The sequence below is a fragment of the Crassostrea angulata genome, chromosome 5, assembly GCF_025612915.1.
Source record: "Crassostrea angulata isolate pt1a10 chromosome 5, ASM2561291v2, whole genome shotgun sequence".
NCBI classification, from domain to species: Eukaryota; Metazoa; Mollusca; class Bivalvia; order Ostreida; family Ostreidae; genus Magallana; species Magallana angulata.
The window spans coordinates 15,265,694-15,281,051 of NC_069115.1; the positions used below are offsets into that span (position 1 = coordinate 15,265,694).

At 36.4% G+C, this 15,358-nt stretch overlaps 1 protein-coding gene across 1 annotated transcript; it reads left to right on the forward strand.

The window, feature by feature from the left end:
• The first annotated feature begins 1,745 nt into the window (after nt 1-1,745).
• LOC128184363 (myophilin-like) lies at nt 1,746-14,088 on the forward strand. Its single transcript, XM_052853805.1, has 5 exons — nt 1,746-1,764; nt 1,995-2,047; nt 11,695-11,810; nt 12,591-12,795; nt 13,609-14,088. The coding sequence occupies exons 2-5, from the start codon at nt 2,036-2,038 to the stop codon at nt 13,792-13,794; spliced, it is 519 nt and encodes a 172-aa protein (XP_052709765.1). The 5' UTR covers nt 1,746-1,764; nt 1,995-2,035; the 3' UTR covers nt 13,795-14,088.
• Nucleotides 14,089-15,358: the final 1,270 nt, after the last annotated feature.

The following is a 15,358-nucleotide window of genomic DNA, read 5'->3' on the forward strand; positions in this document are numbered from 1 at the left end:
CGAAAATTATGCGCGTACGGTTCGCTGTAGAAATCACGTTATTCCTATATAAAAGCAGTAAAATTTTCTTTAAAATTTTAAAAAAGACATTCAGTATAACAAAATAAATAGTGCCTGTTTGGGAGGATAACAGTTGAAATTGACACCCCTCGAAAACCATTGTCAACCTCCGCTTCGCGTCGGTTGACAATGGTTTTCTCGGGGTGTCAATTTCAACTGTTACCCTCCCAAACAGGCACTATTTATATAATAGTTCACGACTACTAATTCTGCTACATGTAATTATTTCAAAGACACCAATCTGATTATCGTTAAACAATGTTGCACATCACGTTGCTCCCGCGTATCTCTTGATATTTTCTCGCACGCGAAGTTGGTTTACAGTAAATCAGTCATGTTTTAAAGTAAAAGAGAAAGATCATGCCCTCGACAGTTTTGACATCATTCAACTTTCTAAGTTCACCTAATAGACCGAAGATTTAAGTATGTAACTTGTCGTTCGTCGTACGTCTGTCCGTCTGTTTGCTGGAACTCTTCCTCTGAAGAACCATTGAACTTGGCACATTTCGCCTTGTTTTAATACACAAGACTTAAATTATCATGTTTATATAGAAATAATGTAATCACAGTGTACATTTTTCCAGTTAAGAGGGCTGGGTATTTAACAAATATCCATCGGATCTACATTAATTTATAAAAATGATCTGTTTAACTATAAGCTATTACTGTTAACCAACTTATATTCGCGTGCGAGAAATTTTCGCGTGATTTGCGCGAACCAGTCCTTGTCGTATATTTGTTATAACTACATGGGCTTAGGTAAGGCTTAGTCGCGAAAATTAATTGTCGATAATCAGTTTATCAAAAGATAATCGCGAAATAAAGTCGCCGCGAATAAAAGTTGATAAAAAAAATTGCTATGGCCATCCAGCCCTCTTAGAACCATTTTAACAATAGCTTGGATTTGGGTAGTTGAGTCAAGCTGCAATTTGCCGTAGGCGTGTCTATCTCATTGTAGGTCCATTAGTCATGGCTCTTTGAAATCAACACGATTTGTCTGGCTTTTGAGCGAAGACTATGCAATCGCTTATGTCGCAATAAATATAGATCGTTACAGCCTACTGAAAGTCCAAGGTCTTGTTAAAAAGTTCTAAAACCTCTTTGAAATAAGTCTGGTTTTTTTCTTTATTAAAAACTTCACCAACTGATACACAATGATTATGATAGATAAATGCCTACAATCGGTTCAAGTGAAGATTGTGCGCCGTCTACGTTAAATTAGCGTAAAAATGTTCTACAAATTCCATCTGCATATTCTTTGTGAAGTCTATGTGAGGAGCACGTGTTTTTGACTTGGACCATGTATACAATGACTCGACGTACGGCCCGATATAGGTACTCGTATATATTGTTTAACGTCAATAAACGACGTATTCTTAAGAAATGTTACAGTTTTTATTGTGTTAAGCATGTTTTGAATGTGTTTTGCAGTGTGGGGGGAACATCATTAAGGAAGAGGAAAACACGAAGTTGATTAATTAATTTGTGTAATCACACAGACCTCCCCCGCAAAGCAACAAATGTCAAAACACATACGTGTGCATTGCCCAGAGTTCGAGGAAACATCGTCAGCAACGCAGAGAAAATATTTGAACATTATCAGCCTCAGCGTGCACGGTAACGATGTTTTACTCAGATACGAGGCGATACAACTAAAAGCCGATCGCACGCGCTCGAATGTTTCATTGCATTCCTGGAGGTGGGGTAGGTTCTCTGACGTCATATTACCGCTAATATATATACAACTTTTGGGATTCTTTTGCTAAAAATAAAGTTCCCAATGATATAAATTGATAAGAGACGAGAGGCTGAAGCAAAGAGAAAGAATGCCTTTCCGTGCAACAAAGATTAATTGGTAGATGTGAATCTTTGACACCCCTAATAGAAAAGTTGGTTTCACCCCCTTCAATTACTCTCAAGAAGCAATATATTAGTTTTGTAGACGCAATCAGCAACTTGTAAGGATACCATCAAAATGCCAGCAAAAGTGAGTACCTTTTTAATGTAAAGCTGCTATAAACTGTTGAATCTGGAGTTTATAAATTCATTTATGATTTAAATAAAGTAATGTGAAATTCGGCAAAACTCTGTGCATGAAGAGAGGTTTCTGTCAATATATCAATCAATAGATTAAATCTATAAGAAAACCCAGACCAAACATTAGAAAAAGGAAGTCTGCGATGCATTTGACGGTGAATGGATTGTATAAAGGTGAATGACATGCTATATTACAGGTATATGAGCAAATAATGAAATTTGTGTAGAAGAGTTTTATTAGAACAGCGCTTGCAACAAATCTTGTTCTGATAAACTTGATGCCAAAATGAACCAAAATTGAAAAAAAAAATCTGCCAATTTTTTTTAAGGCAATTTGCTCTCATGAAAGGAATATTCAAAGAATCTTCTTCTCTCAAAAAGCTATCTTAGATTATAAATACATAGATATGTTCCTAGGGTAAGTATACCAGCATTTTTTAACGTCAAGGGCATTTGCAAAATTATATGAAGATTAACTATTCCGAAATGATAGATCTCATCTGGCCGACTGTTGCGTCGGAATGTCTGTCTGTCTGTCTGTCTGTCTCTCTGTCTCTCTCTCTCTCTCTCTCTCTCTCTCTCTCTCTCTCTCTCTCTCTCTCTCTCTCTCTCTCTCTGTACTTTTGTACTTTACTAGAGGTAACAAAATGCAGTCAGTCTACGATATGGATCTGTTATGGTGCCTTATTTTTTCAAGGGTTTGACGTAAAGCTTTTCTTGTAATGATGATGTAAATGCATTAATCATAATCTCTCTCTCTCTCTCTCTCTCTCTCTCTCTCTCTCTCTCTCTCTCTCTCTCTCTCTCTCTCTCTCTCTCTCTCTCTCTCATGTAGAACAAGAATTGTCTGGACATTTTCATTACTCGCAATTTGCTCAATGACTATAAAACCAAGAACAAAACGTCTAAAGAATGCGTGAATTGAAGGCATCTGGGCTGTAACTTTCAACTTTCATTGTAAAATAATTTCTTTTTTTGTCTTTTACAACTGAGTCATAATGGTGAATATATAGAAGGTAAACAGCATGCACGCTCGCGCCAAGTTTTACATGTTCCTTAACAGTTTGTGTAATGCGATTTTCAAGAGATGGAAGTTATTTTTATTTAAAACGAGTTAAAAATAAAGGAAGAGTCTGGCAGCCATACATTGAGTGCAGGATTACAAAAGCTGAACTTTCTTGCAACAAATGGCTAGAGAGAACTAAAATGTGTTTTTATCGTTAGAACTGGGAGAAATTGGCAACACCTTTTTCATTAGTGGGAGGATTAAATGTTGCATGTAGAATGAGAATATGTGAGCTGTGGAAATATTTGTTGTCACGATCCTGTTTGCACAATGAATTAGAACCCAACAAAGTTATCTTTATACATGTTCGATTTATGTCCGAGTTTGTTTTTTTGTTTTCTTTATGTTTTGATTTTTTTTTTTGCTCGCCTATATACATAGCCGGATACTAACAAAGAAGGTCTTCCTTAAATGAAAATCAGTAAGAATTTATATACAAATATGCAATACCTCGTCGATGTCAGAGAAGATGTCAGAAGAGGTAATATTAATTGAAATATCATATATGTCATATATGACGCTCGTGTTCTCATTCAGGTCGTAGCCTAAATACTCCCTCTCTCTCTCATCATTTTCCTTTCTTACTCTCTCTCTTGTTGACGTGGTCTCTGACTGTCGTTTTGACCACATCTTGTTGAGTCTGAAGAAGCTTCCGGAGGTGTTTGGTTTGTATCCTTTACAGGATGTGTGGTGTTTGTTTTAAATATTCTATGTAAAATGTTGATAGGCGGGCCACTCGTTTTAGTTATTTTAAAAAGAGTATCATTTCCCTCCTCGTTCTGTCCATGAGAGAGAGAGAGAGAGAGAGAGAGAGAGAGAGAGAGAGAGAGAGAGAGAGAGAGAGAGAGACGCTTTATCTATAGAATGCTGTCTTTATCCTATTCATTTCGGTCAGACTGTAGCACTAACTGAATTAAGGATAAAAATACCGGTTTCGATCAAAGAAGTGAGCAATCATTGAATTATTTTTAATTATACAATTTTTGAAACGCCCAAAATGATTTCCATCTGTAAATTCACTTACGTCTGAGGCATATTTCTATTTTTTCATCTGCATATTGAATAGGATTCTCTTAACCTGTAAAATGTTAAAAATGACCTTGAAGTGTATGGCAGTATTAAGACTGGTTTGATTGATGCGAGAACATGGTGGCATGATCCCCGCCAAGGCGTCCAGGGCAAAATAAACACACCACGCGGCCTCCACCACGAGGTTTACAGCGCCGGGCTAACAGGCCGGTGTTTGTTGAATGATACTCACCAGAACTAGCTACAGTTGTTTCTACGTTTCCCCGTGTAATGGCTCGGGGTTAATTACTGTGTGTAGGTAAATAATACCCTTGTGATTGATCCATGATGAAAACAGAATCCGCTCAGTGTGCTCTGTACGGAAGCCCATTGGTGCCACATAAGAAAAATATTTTATCTGGCGGCCGCCAGATAATTATTTGGCGGCCGCCCCTTATTATCTGGCGGCCGCCACATAATTTTCTGGCGGCCGCCATATAATTTTCTGGCGGCCGCCACATAATTATCTGGCGGCCGCCACATAATTATTTGGCGGCCGCCACATAATTATTTGGCGGCCGCCAGATAAAACCTGGCTTCCTGATGCGCGCGCATGTTTTAATGGGAGCTTTTTAGGGAGTTGTGGATACACACTAATTAATTAGGTTTATTAATTATTTTTGAAACTTGACATTAAATATCAATTGCAGAGCTTAGGATTTTGAAAAACTGGTTGAGTTGAATGTATAGAAGACTTTGTTGTTAGAATCTAGAATGAATTTTATATTACTTTGTGCCTTGTATTATACATGTATGTTGTAAAACGTGGTATTTTAGAGTTGATTCTGAACTTTTAAAACTGAACTAAGCATCCGTTCAGGAAATCTTAACATTAAAAAACCTTATCTTGAGAGGAATTTTATGTAAACATGTATAAGTAAAGGAACGCACTGCCTTCTATATGTTTTAATTTTGGTATAAGAATTTACCAACGCAGATTAAAGTCAGCTTTATTGACCACGACAGCTAGTACAGGCAATATTATCACGAGAGCAGATCCATCTATGACTTTATAAGGATAAACTAGGATAAGTGTGTACTAGCATTCGTGGCCATAAAAATGAAACTATTTAACTGACTGTGTTGTTAAACTTTTATTCCAAATCACATGAAAGGCAGTACAATAAAAAGACCGCGATCGGCCACAGTCTCTCTGGGTAAATCAAAGTACTGAGAGTACTGAAAGGCGGGGTCTTGAAAGTTTGAATGTGTAATTGTTCACGTTTCCCTCCGGTATGTTCCAAAAATTGTGAGTTTGAATTAGTTGTTTCAATCTACATGTAGTATGCTAATGTTCAGCTTTTTGCAATTGCCTGATACTATTCCATAATTTTGCTTAATCCCGACCGGGACTGTTCTTCATAGTTGTAGAAAATTGACACAACGGTATGTTATGTAAAATAAGACCCCAAGAAAATTTTTAAAAAACTACAACTAACCGGAAAAATCAAAACAACTATATTTAAGTATATAATTTAAATCGTTATATTTATTTATTTTGTGATCGAAGGGAAAATCTATAAGTTGGATGTTATCTGTTATACAAGGTTTATGGAAACTCCGAAAACTCTCAAACTGTTGAATTACCGAACAAAGTTAACATTTGTATACCGATAACAAACACAGGCTTCTAACGTTAGAAATATTTCTTTTTTACAATAAGATTATTCCAAGTACTATAACAATAACAAAAAATTGTCGCAGTAGCCATTTTGATTTTTTCGACCTTCTATATTGTACCTGTCATGATTTTTTTGGCAGCGATTCATATAAAATTAACAGGTAAAAAATAAATTCGTTCGCCACTTACTACTTTTTTGTGTAAACTCGTGCATCATTTACACGAATCACGATACAACCGATTCTGAAATTTCATTAAAAATCATACTCCAAATGCAGTCATCTGCTTTTCAAATCGATAAAACAAGAAAATGGAGACCAAACGTGAATGAATCCCGTCATATTTTTGTAAGCAAAATCTATATAGATTATACAATTTTGTTGACCAATAGATTAATTGATATATACAATCTTATCGATTGAAGAACCAAGTTAAATGTTAATGTTCATGTTGTCCGGCTTAGTTGGAATATACAATCATGTAATTTGTTTTAATGTTATGAGACATTTTCTATACTTTATAACGGGCAAAACCAGTCATATTCATGATTTAAAAGATTTCTTTATCAATATCTTAATGCCTCTCATCAGAAACTCAGCTGATCTTTCTCCCATTGATAAATATCTCGCACCAATATTAGATCTATGAATTCAGAGATAACGCATGGTTGTTATGTTTTAAATCTTTAATTTATTGTGTGGTAGTACATGTAAATGAATAGGACTTATTTCAATTTTAAGAAGATAATCAAAGTACTGAAGTACTGTCGGGAGTTGATTTTATCGATTATTATTAATTCTAAAATCAACGTTATGTTATTTAGCATGGCAAGTAGTTTCTAATCTGTATTTGAATTACGCACGTGTATTTAAATTACGCACAGTTTTATAATATGAATTAGTTATGTTTACATGCGAGATAAATTTGTTGACATGCAACTTATAAGTTGCATATCAACAATTTTTATCTTGCATGTTAACATAACTAAATTGCATGATGACATAAAGAAGTTGCATGTTAACATAAAGAAGTTGCATGTTGACATCAATAGGTAGCATATCTAGCATCTTGGATGTCACATGCTGGCGATATTTGAGATTTTTTATAACTCTTATTTGATTGCAGTTTTCTTGCATGTCAACATAGTTATGTTGCATGTTGACATAACTATCTTGCATGTCAACATATTTATCTTGTATGTCAACAAATTAAGAGAAAACTAACTTGCACACAGGGGGCAGAGATATGCCACCATATACTACCGCGCGTTACTCAATTTGTATGCACACACCGCTGCAGTTATGAGAGTGTATACTTTAAAAATCATGATTCAATGCTATAGTAATTATCGTGACCAAGCACCTGTTACCTAGCTTTCTCACCTTTGGCTGTCTTCGACGCTTATTTTTTGGTTTACTTTAATGATTTGTTTTCACTGAACATTGTCGTTTATATAGTCTATTATATAAATTAGATAGCACACAGTAGAGAAATTGAACAGACCTAAACTTCAAAGGTCTGGAAATATTTTAAAAGAGCTGAAGATTCAAAAATCTTAAATTATCAGCTGTGCGAGTAAACTATCTTATTCTATAGGGGGGGGGGGACGACAAACATGTTAAATCACATTTGTCTTAAACATACATTGTAAGGAGGAATTTCTACAAAAGTGACCAAGTTCTCAATGTACTTGTTCAGATTTATTTACACTCTTAACGAGTACCCGGGTACTCGATCGGAAAAACGTCCAAGTAACCGAGTACTAAAAATAAACCAATTTGTCATCCCTACTAAAAATGGTTGTTTTGATTTTCCCGGTAAGTTGTAGTTTTCTAAAAATTTTCTTGGGGTCTTATTTTACATAATATACCGTTGTGTCAATTTTCTACAATTATGAAGAACAGTCCCGGTCGGGATTTAGCAAAATTATGACAAAGTATCAGGCAATTACAAAAGGCCGAACTTTAGCATACTACATGTAGATTGAAACAACTAATTCAAGCTCATGATTTTTGGAACATACCGGAGGAAAACGTGAACAATTACACATTCAAACTTTCAAGACCCCGCCTTTCAGTACTCTCAGTACTTTGATTTACCCAGAGAGACTGTGGCCGATCGCGGTCTTTTTATTGTACTGCCTTTCATGTGATTTGGAATAAAAGTTTAACAACACAGTCAGTTAAATAGTTTCATTTTTATGGCCACGAATGCTAGTACACCCTTATCCTAGTTTATCCTTATAAAGTCATAGATGGATCTGCTCTCGTGATAATATTGCCTGTACTAGCTGTCGTGGTCAATAAAGCTGACTTTAATCTGCGTTGGTAAATTCTTATACCAAAATTGAAACATACAGAAGGCAGCGCGTTCCTTTACTTATACATGTTTACATAAAATTCCTCTCAAGTTAAGGTTTTTTAATGTTAAGATTTCCTGAACGGGTGTTTACTTCAGTTTTAAAAGTTCAGAATCAACTCTAAAATACCATGTTTTACAACATACATGTATAATACAAGGCACAAAGTAATATAAAATTCATTCTAGATTCTAACAACAAAGTCTTCTATACATTCAACTCAACCAGTTTTTCAAAATCCTAAGCTCTGCAGTTGATATTTAATGTCAAGTTTCAGAAATAATTAATAAAACTAATAAATTAGAGTGTATCCACAACTCCCTTAAAAGCTCCCATTAAAAACATGCGCGCGCATCAGGAAGCCAGGTTTTATCTGGCGGCCGCCACTTATTATCTGGCGGCCGCCACATAATTTTCTGGCGGCCGCCATATAATTTTCTGGCGGCCGCCAGAAAATTATATGGCGGCCGCCAGATAATTATGTGGCGGCCGCCAGATAATAAGTGGCGGCCGCCAGAAAATTATATGGCGGCCGCCAGATAATTATGTGGCGGCCGCCAGATAATAAGTGGCGGCCGCCAGAAAATTATATGGCGGCCGCCAGATAATAAGTGGCGGCCGCCAGAAAATTATATGGCGGCCGCCAGAAAATTATGTGGCGGCCGCCAGATAATAAGTGGCGGCCGCCAGATAAAATATTTTTCATACGTGGCACCAACGGGCTTCCGTAGCTCTGCTTCTGGGAGATAAAAAGAAAGAAGGGGGTGTTTGAATGGAAAATAGTTTTTGACACGACGCTTTCAGTAACTATCGAGCCATATTTTCAGATTTTTTCAGCAATGCATTCCGCCTGGATTTTGGATAACGATTTGCAGGATCGCACCAAAGCTTCATCTTTTGATGAGTGAAGGCAAACAATCATATTGCACATTATCTGATAGCATCAGAGGTCCTGTTCAAACAAAGAAGACAGACTATGCGATCTAACACAAATTCTAAAGACCGTAATATCATTAAAATGTCGGACAAATCGGTCAGCCTAAATATTTGAACATAACCAATTTTATTTCAATGACACAGAATTATGTTTATGTCCATATATAATATAATTTTTTTGGTCTTTTATTCATTTTTTCTTAAACATGTAATAGATTTTTTGTAAGGGGTGTGCATGGTGGTTTCGGGGGATTTAACATGGTGCTTGGTTTTTTCCACACTCTAAGATATTTTCTCGAAAGCGTCTTTAGGTCTAGTATGGATTTTAGAGCTTATTTTCCCAGACACTTGTTGCATTTCCCACCCCTATGGCAGTATGTAAACAGATACAGCCAACCGATAACCGATTATCGCAAACAAAACAGAAGGCCTCGTCTCTGGCCCTCGGTAGAACTTCATCTCGTGCGTTGACCGCGGTCAGTGAAGGATATTCACAATCCATAACAATGCATGTGACATCAGCTTGCATTGTATCGTAAAGTCCCCCTTAGGATGTCTGATTAACTTAATAATCTCTCATATCGACAGGCGAACTATCCGAGTAATCCTCTTACATAGGACACAAATATGTGCGGATTGTGTTTAATGTGTGTTTTGCAAAGGTCTAGAAATATGAATAGAGTCACGCAGTCGGCATTCAAATTAGTGTGACGAGAAAAACACAATAGAATTCTTCTGTATATAAATAAGTCTACTAATAAAGTGACTGACCCTTAATACATGAGAATTTCTAAAAATATCGTGTAAGTGACATGTAATGGGAAGGAGGGGGCAATCATCTCCTGGTCGATCTACCATTAGGATTATGATTGTTTATCATGAGCTGGTAAATACACATCAAAAGACATAGAGTGCATGTAAAATACGCAAAATATATCCAGTATAAATGAGTATTGAAGTAGCCATCTTGGTGCCATCTCCTTTATTCATTTCCACCCTTTATATCAGATGCATATCATTCATGGATTGCATTGCAGATTCAATTAAACGATGTAGACATTCGAGTAGCCATGTCGGTGGTATGGATGGTGAAAATGGTGCCATGTTGTGTATTCTATTTGCCATCTTTTTAATCTGATCTCGGCAAAACAATACAGAAGCCTGATCTCAGCTGGATAAATATTTTGTGAAGGCACATTATCAGGGGGCACCAACCGTTCATTGATCAGTGTGAAGACATTACATACGGTATAGGGCACAGAGGGGTCGGTGGCCAGTGGATTATAAAGGCTGTTTCAGCTGGAAGAGGAAACTGAAAGCTGTACATGTAGTGTATGAAGTGTTTCTGTGTGAACAGGTCAGCTCTGATCAAAGGAAATGACGGAGAGAGAGAGAGAGAGAGAGAGAGAGAGAGAGAGAGAGAGAGAGAGAGAGATTTTTTGCAAAATTAAATCAATTTGAGATAAATATATTGATAAAGAAGAGAGAAAAGAAAGGAGAGACTTTAAAAATGAAAATGTTTGATGTAAATGAATGCCTTAACATCATCATCATTGCAAGAAAAGAACTCTGCCAAACCCATGCGAAAAAAAAATAGGGCACCATAACAGATTTTTATCGTTGTGGCGTGAATGCATTCTTTTACCTCTAGTAGAGTACAGAGATGGAGTGAGAGAAAAGAGAGGAGAGAGAGAGAGAGGCAAACAGACAGACATACGGAGACAGACAGATGGACAGACACACAGATGTCAAAAACACAAGGTTATAAAGAAACATGATATAACATCGGAGAGAGAGTATGCATTGGGAGATTAAAGTTTAGGTACTTTATTCGATAGAGTCGTGTTATGTAGAAGACACATACAACATTTAATTAAGTGCTCACGTTGCAGGTTAACGAAACTCTAAACCTGAAGTGTTAAACTTTGTGACTGTTTACTCAGTGGGGCGTGTGTGACAGCGAGTAACCGAGAGGCCATTAAAAACATCTTTGCACATTTTTTCAACAACGGGCTTAAACATATAACCCGCCAGTGTATCACATTAGAATGCATTTAATTACCCGTTTATGCTATCAAATACCAGTTCATGAATCATCACAATTTGTTTTTTATCAAATTGAGGAAGACATTACATTGACCAATTGAGAGATTAAGATGGCTAATTATTACATTTAGTTCTTTCCTGAAAATTAATTGAACATGATAATTGATTAATCAAAATAAAATAATTTTTTGGAATGTGCTAAAATTAAAGATATAAATTTACAGCTGGGCTGTACTGTAACTGCTGTATGGAGTGTACAATTCATTGTATTATATACTTCACCAAATTATTTCGATCATTACAGCGCTGACATGCATGTGATAGCTACAGAGGGTCGAATGGAAATTGCATTATTTTACTAGATATATAAATCATGATCAGCTTTAGACCGCGTGTTTTAAGTGATGAAAAGCTTTTATAGTTTCCGTTCTTAAAAACTTGAGAACACCCCTCTTCACTTTTCTTCTAAAATTGAAACACATTTCACATGTTTGTTTTAAGAGAGACAAGGAGTTAGAGGTGCAGGCCCTTGACTGGATCGAGGCCAACCTGGGGGAACCCGTCGACAGGAAAACCCCGTACGAGGATGTCCTGAGAGACGGCATCATTCTGTGCAAGTAAGTGACCACAGAACAAGTCAGCAGGAGTTACCCCGCTTATTTATGTTTTGTTGAACATTTTATACATGTTTCATAATTATACACGTACAAGTTAATGTTAATGTCCACTCCTCTTTCACCAGTCCTCTCTCTCTCTCTCTCTCTCTCTCTCTCTCTCTCTCGTGTAGCGGCTTAGGTCAAAATTTCAGCAAGATATTTCACTTGTGGAGACAAGCACCAAATTTTGCATAAAGGTTCCTTGAACATTACTTGATTAAAAAAATCGTTGGCCATTCAAGGTTTGGCCTTTTTTTTAAAGATGGGCGCCTCTTATTTCAAAATGGCATCATCCTGTGCAAGTAAGTCACCACAGAACAAGCCAGCAGGAGTTATCCCGCTTAGCTTATATTCTCCATTAGCTGTCTATATTGTTGAACATTTTATACATTCATCATAATTATACATGTACACGTACAAGTCAATGTTAATGTCCAATCCTCTTTCACCAGTCCATTATCTTCTCTCTCTCTCTCTCTCTCTCTCTGTTTTCACCATCTCTTTCTTTTTACGCATTAGCCAATGTAATTGCTTTTGAAAGCTTTTTATTTATCAGGTCTCCCCTTACATACAGATGTACGTTTTTTCTGGAAGGTTAAAATAAGCATTGATCCATCTTATGTCGACTCTCTCTCTCTTTCTTTCTCTCTCTCTCTCTCTCTCTCTCTCTCTTTTTTCCTTTTTTTCTCTGAAATGCCTGTATAAAGTTGGTTTCACAGTATTCTTTCCTGACATTTTCAGCTTGATGAACAAACTGATGCCCGGATGCATCAAGAAGATCGACAAGAAAGGAGGCGGATTTGCGCTCATGCAGAACATTGAGCGATTCCAGGAAGCCGCTAAAAAGTATGGCGTCCCTGTCAACGAGGTGTTCCAGACGGTGGACCTGTGGGAGAGGAAGAACATCCCCCAGGTCACGCTCTGTATTCACGCCCTGGGACGAGTCGTAAGTATCGCCGACGTTGAAAAGATGTACTAATGATCACGGTCCGTATCCACAGGATATTTTTAACTTGTTCATATTAAACACCAGATACATCTGCACAATACTAGAAAGTCCTTATAGCTATGTGAATCAGCAGCAGAAGAGATCAAAACTTTTCTCTATAATGATTCGATTGTAAGTCGGCGTATAGCTCCACCATTACACAAGCTGTCCTAATTACTCATTATTTTGTCCTTCACCAAATAGTCCATGTAATTCGTCTACGTTCATACCAAATTACTTATCTCATAATAAGTTCGAGAAAAACATCAATATAATTCCTGAAGAATTGATGTAGCCCGGCCTAGACTAAGTTCTAGTTTATCGTAGGCGTAAAATTTGATTGCATCTCCCAAATAAGATTTTTCTCTTATGAAGTATTCTGATTATATGATCAAATATGTCAAATAGACTTCATAGATCTAATAATGCCAATATTGTGGTCGTATTGGCAATATCCTGATCCACTGTGATGGAATCTGGTTGGAAGTTGAGTAAATTCCAAAACATTATAAGGAGTGTAAGGAATATTTTTCCAGGACAAATTTTGTCAGCTATCATTTGTGTAAAAAAAAAAAAAACTTCATTGGTAAGACGTCATATGCGCGAATTCAGATAATTTTTTCCGCGGGGAAGGGGGGTCGAGGAGAATTATGTTTTATTGCCTTTTTAAGGTAACTATACTTAAAATTGTGATTTATTTGGGCAAATACTCTAGATCCGTGCAGACATCATACATGTAAATTTACAACAATCAAAATATTTCTATTCCAGGCGCAGACTCGGCCAGACTACACCGGACCAGTGCTGGGACCAAAGATGGCCGAGAAACAGAGTCGGGAGTTTACGGAAGATCAGCTCAGGGAAGGGAGAAACGTAATTTCCTTACAATACGGAAGTAACAAGGGCGCAAGTCAGGCGGGACTGAACATGGGAAAACAGCGAATGATCAACGACTGAAGGATTAGGTCCGAGGGGCTCCGAAAGTCTCGTTGACATTATGATTTCTTTTAAGTTTCATTAGACGATTTATTTTATGCGTAACATATCATACATGTTTTGTTTTCATTTGTTTTAGAGTTTGAATGATTTGCCTTCGGTTTATACATTGTACGTAGGACTTGTAATGAGAAGGAATTATAGATGTATTAGACTGAAATAATGTTTGTTGAACATTGAGTTTCTTTTTAACGATATTCCTTATCGATGGTTTTTATGAAGAGAAATTAGTGACCACAATAAAACACATGAAGCCATCTTGTTCTTTGTTAGTGTGTGTGAAACAATGATTTTTTCCTGTCAATTCATTTGAACTGGTATGTGCATCATAGAGACATTGTAGCTCTATCAATACATGTAACATACACATCAACCATATATAATGGGATAACAGCCGGTTTAATTTGTGTTCAACTCCCCCGTGTCACTATTGCTTGACAGGTAAGCAAAATAGCGCATGGGCCTCTCGATATATAGTGTCTGTATGTTCACTTTGATTCACAACCACCTGACGCAAAATATTTTCTCATCATAAGAAATATATACTATCTACCTAATAATACATGTATTTTTAGGTAAAGGGTGTATATTTTTATTAAGAGAAAAATATATAACGTCAGGTGCCTATACTTAGATTATAGCCTCATTATGTTCAGTGTGACCTATTTTTAGAATTGTTATATTTTAATAATAAAATGCTTTTTTGTGATTCATGCGAGTATGAAGGTAAGCATTACAGAAAAAATATATAGGACCTACATAACTTTTTTGTAACAGTTTGTAATTTTTTATCGCTACCTACATAGCCCACATGAATCACAAAAAAAGCATTTTATGGTTGAAATATTTACATCTTCCTTGAAAAATCCATTGAATTAATCATGTTTAGAATAAGTAAAACTAAACGAATTATTGTTAAAGTACATCAGTACTTAAGATAAAAGACAGCTGTAGGTCTGTAGCTCCTGGTCTGAAAAATTCCTATGGGTCGACCCAGGTCGTCCATCCGAATTCTTTCAGACCGGGAGCTACAGACCAGCAGTTAGATAAAGGAAACAGCCAGATGTCTTATATGGGAATTGTAAGTCTGACATCATCATGATTATTTCGTGCAGTCTTGGGTTTTTCTTAGGAAGCTGAATGTTTTGACCGGTTGATAAACTGATTAGAACTGGATAGTGTACAATTCAGTCCAGTCAGTTTCTAATGAACAATAAATTACAATCTGTTTGCCTATGAAATAGAAGAGAATTTAGTCAGTTGGTAGAGAATAAAACATAAAACTATCGAATAAATGTTCTAAACGATTAAGTGCCTGTGACTGCTAGGTAGGCTTTAATTTTTTTTCTTCTTCTAAAAACAGATTTTGACTAGAAGTACCAGGTAAAAAGATAAATGTAACATGCATATCATATAGCTAATTCTAAAATTGAATATCAATAAAGGAAAGGATATAAAAAGAAAACAATTTCCTTTTCAAATTAACAGGTAACAGCTTGATATTCAAAACAACATTAAACACGGA